This window comes from Melanotaenia boesemani, chromosome 16 (assembly GCF_017639745.1).
Source record: "Melanotaenia boesemani isolate fMelBoe1 chromosome 16, fMelBoe1.pri, whole genome shotgun sequence".
NCBI classification, from domain to species: domain Eukaryota; kingdom Metazoa; phylum Chordata; class Actinopteri; order Atheriniformes; family Melanotaeniidae; genus Melanotaenia; species Melanotaenia boesemani.
Window position 1 is genome coordinate 34,149,600 of NC_055697.1, and position 4,083 is coordinate 34,153,682.

A 4,083-nucleotide genomic window follows, 5' to 3' on the forward strand; every position below is an offset into this window, starting at 1 on the left:
GTTTCATGATTTTTTTTACTTTTACATTTTATTAATAAATAGTAACTGATTTGTTTTCATTCTCATTTAATAATTTTATTTTTATAATTTTATAAACTTATTATTTCTACATTATTATTTTTATCTTCCTTTTAATCAGAGCGTGTTGTTGTAGTTCCTGTCTGTTACTGACAGGAGGCGCTCTGGTTACAGCGTCAGACCTTCTGTATGTGTGTGTGTGTGTGCGTGTGTGTGTGTGTGTGTGTGTGTGCATATATATGTATTTCCGCGTGTGTACGTGTTTGTGTGTGTACTCGCGTGCGTTCCCTACCGGTACAGTCATTTTCATTGGTTGACCAAAGCTGCGCGCTCAGCTCTTCACTCCGCCTCCTTTGACCACAAAACACACACACACAAACACACACGAGCGCGCACTGCGCGTGCACGAGCAATGTTTGCCGACATGAATTCAAACTATTATCGTCGCTGGGAAAACAAAGCGGACCAGGACCGCCCGCTGCTCGTGCGCTTTTACGCACAGCCTCAGATGGGATTTTTACGCACACATGCACACACAGGACGCGCGCACTGACCACGTAAATACAGAAACATGGAGCTCATTGTCATTAATGAGAGGAGCTGAATGAGGAGAAGATTTTTGTTTCTGGAGACGGTAAAAGGTCAGAGGAGGAAAAGAGGAAGAGGAGGAAAAGAGGAAGAGGAGGAAAAGAGGATTTGGACAGAAGCGGAGTTGGACAAGCTCCTCCTCTCGGAACCTCCTTAATTACTAATTTCACCTCATCCAAGCCGCGCTCCCCCCCCTCTCTCTCTCTCTGTTCGTCCCTTTTCTCTCTCTCCACTCCTTCATCCATGCTTCTCTCATCCTGACCCTCTTTCCTCTCTCCTCGCCGTCGCTCTTTCGACTCCAGCCCGGATCACGGAGGCGGAAGCTTGGACTCTAATTCTTTTTTTTTTTTTTTTTTTTTTTTTTTTTTTTTTTTTTTTTAATTATTATTATTATTTATTCCTGGTTTTCTGGACACCGGGCATGGAGGATGTAAAAGACCCCCCGACCGCCCCCCGGTCCTCCTCCTTCAGCATCAAGAGCCTCCTGCTGCCCTCAAAGTGCGACCGAACGGACTCGGTAGCCGCTGCGGTCGCCGGTTTCTCCGCGACCCTGTCCCCCTCACCGGGCTCCGACTCGGACAAGTCCCTAGAACCGCCTGAGGTGGACTCCACGGCGGCGGCTCTGGACCCTGAAAAACCTGGCAAGGAGGAGCAGGAGGAGGAAGAGGAGGAGGACGGCGCCAAGGCGACACCGGAGCAGAACTCTACCGGTAATAACAGCGGGAAAAACGGGAAATATGACAAACCTCCGTTCAGCTACAACGCGCTGATCATGATGGCCATCCGGCAGAGTCCCGAGAAGCGGCTCACGCTGAACGGGATCTACGAGTTCATCATGAAAAACTTCCCGTACTACCGGGAGCACAAGCAGGGCTGGCAGAACTCCATCCGGCACAACCTCAGCCTCAATAAGTGCTTCGTCAAGGTCCCGCGGCACTACGATGATCCGGGGAAAGGGAACTACTGGATGCTGGACCCGAGCAGCGACGATGTTTTTATCGGTGGGACCACCGGGAAGCTGCGGCGGCGCTCCGCCACATCCCGGGGGAAACTGGCCATGAAGCGCGGGCTGCGCTTCGCTCCTCTCGGCTTGGGGATTAACGAGAGAGCGAACAACCCGCTGTACTGGCAGATCTCCCCGTTCCTCTCCCTTCATCACCACCACCATCATCACCCGCACTACAACGGATCCTCGCCCGGCTTTCTGAACCAGGCGGGCGGCTACGGGTCGCTGCTGCCCGCCGTGGAGCAGCTGAGTAACGGGGACTTGGGGCGCTCCATCCTCAGCGGCTCGGCCGCCGGTGCGCTGAGCTTGACGAACAGTTACGGGATGAACACGTCGCCGGTCGGGCTGCTGTCCGGACAGACGGCTGGATACTTTGTCTCAGGAACCCAACATGCCGCGGCGGCCCCGGGCCCACCGGGAGGAGGGCCTCCACCTCCGCATCTCCAGCAGGGCGCACCGGGGTTCGGCGGCCTGGCGACCAGCAGCTCGCCGCAGTCGCTGCTATCAGACTCCCTGAGAAACGGCTCCCTTCCCGCCTTCTCCCCGGGCGTATCTGCGGGGTTCCCGGGGGTGCTGTCCCATCAGAAGAGGGTGGCCCCGAACGCGTTCCTAAACTGAACTGTGCGTGGGCGGCACCGGGACGTGCACGCGCAAAGGGCAAATAAAAGTGGTAAATATCAAAACGCTTCCCAGAATCCAAGAGAAACTTTTTGGACGCGTTTTCCGTCCGGAAATGGAACCAGTTGATTTTCCGTTTTTGCGCATCGAAATAAAAAAAGGGAGAAACTTTTTGTTACCTGCGAGTTGAAAAGTGTGAACAAGACTTTTTACCAAAGGTAACAGCAGAAGTATATTTCAGCTTATTTATATCCTGTGCAGATATTTTCAGTACTTTGTTTGGGTCATTTATTTATGTTTTGTATTTATTGTATTTAAATCCTATTTCTCAGTGTTTGTCAGTATTAAGAAAAAAAAAAGGGGGGGGGGGGGGGGTAATAATTATTTATGCACGCGGACAATCAGGCAGAAAAAAACAAAAACTTTTCTGTTTATTTGAGAGAAAAAGATTTAAGTCATTTAATGATGAAAAAGGAATAAAAGCCTTAAAATGAGCAAAAGAACCAAGTTTCAGGAGGAGAAACAAACCCGGTCCGGGTCTCAGACTCAGGTCCAGACCTAGATCCAGGTCCAGACTCAGGTCCAGGCTCAGGTCCAGATCTAGATCCAGGTCCAGACTCAGGTCCAGGCTCAGGTCCAGATCTAGATCCAGGTCCAGGCTCAGGTCCAGGTCCAGATCTAGATCCAAGTCCAGGCTCAGGTCCAGGCTCAGGTCCAGATCTAGATTAATATTAATATGAAATTAAAAACTGAAGAGTTTCGTTCTAAAGAAAAAAAAATCCAAACAATTTTTTTTCAAACATAATGAAAATAAAACTCATGAAATCAGCTGCAGTTCATCAAAGAATAAATAAAATAAAATAAATAAAATGAAATAAAATATATAAATAAATAAATAAATAAATAAAATAAAATAAAATAAAATAAAATAAAATAAAATGAAATAAAATAAAATAAAATAAAATAAATACATTTTTGGAAGTGAACTCTTCAGGTTTAATTATGTTGATGATTTCAGGTGAAACTTGGTCTCATTTCTGTTGGTTTATGGGGGTTTGTGTGTGTTTGCGCGCGCGAGTGTGAAGGCCTGTACCTGTCATCTCACACGCACGCGGACAGTATTTTTCTCTTCTTCTGCTCCTCTAACCCAAACCCCGCGGAGGCCGCAGGAGGAGCAGCTTTTATCTTCTTTTTCCTGCTCGCGCAGCGGAACTCCAGCCAATCAGGCCCTGCCGCACGCACGCACGCGCGGACACACATTAAAGCTGCGGATAGGGAGAAGAGGATGATGAGTGGAAACCTTCGCAACTCGCCTCTTTGCTCTTTGTTGCGAATGTTTGACCCGGAAGCAGCAAAATAAATCAACAAATAAATAAAAATAAATAAAAATAAATAAATAAAAATAATAAATAAAAATAATAAAGTCTTTCTGGATTTTTCCTCCCAGCATGCGACAATCAGCGGCTGAGCGCGCGGCTTCTTCCTCAGACTCGCGGCTTGTAGCTGTTAAAAAGAAATAAAATCAATAATAAATAAAAAAAAAAAAAAGATTTAAGCTGGAAAAAAAAATCTGAAAGTTTCAGTTTAAAAATTTGCTGTTAAAATATTTTCATTTTGTTCCATGAAATAATTTATTTTTAAAGAACTATTTTAAGACGCAGCAGATTTTTCTTTTCTTTAAAAAAGGAGCTGAAATAAAACCCGGATGTGTTTTCATCTGGAATTTCATTTTTAACCCGTTAAGGCCCGACTGGTAGAAAAAGTCCAGAGTTTTAAACATGAGGTCTTTATTTAACAAAATGTCACCAAAAATGAACTTTTTTCTACCATTTATTAAAATATTTCATGTGGTT

The 4,083-nt window shown here is 46.1% G+C and overlaps 1 protein-coding gene across 2 annotated transcripts; it reads left to right on the plus strand.

Annotated features, from left to right (window-relative positions):
- Positions 1-1,027: 1,027 nt before the first annotated feature.
- On the plus strand, positions 1,028-3,054 carry LOC121655316 (forkhead box protein G1-like). Of its 2 annotated transcripts, none has more exons than XM_042009895.1 (2): positions 1,028-2,798; positions 2,853-3,054. In XM_042009895.1, exon 1 carries the CDS (start codon positions 1,028-1,030, stop codon positions 2,228-2,230), a length of 1,203 nt encoding a protein of 400 aa, XP_041865829.1. In that variant the 3' UTR covers positions 2,231-2,798; positions 2,853-3,054. The 2 variants fall into 2 exon arrangements, with proteins under 2 accessions (XP_041865829.1, XP_041865828.1); XM_042009894.1 differs by having other exon boundaries at positions 1,028-2,840; positions 2,931-3,025.
- Positions 3,055-4,083: the final 1,029 nt, after the last annotated feature.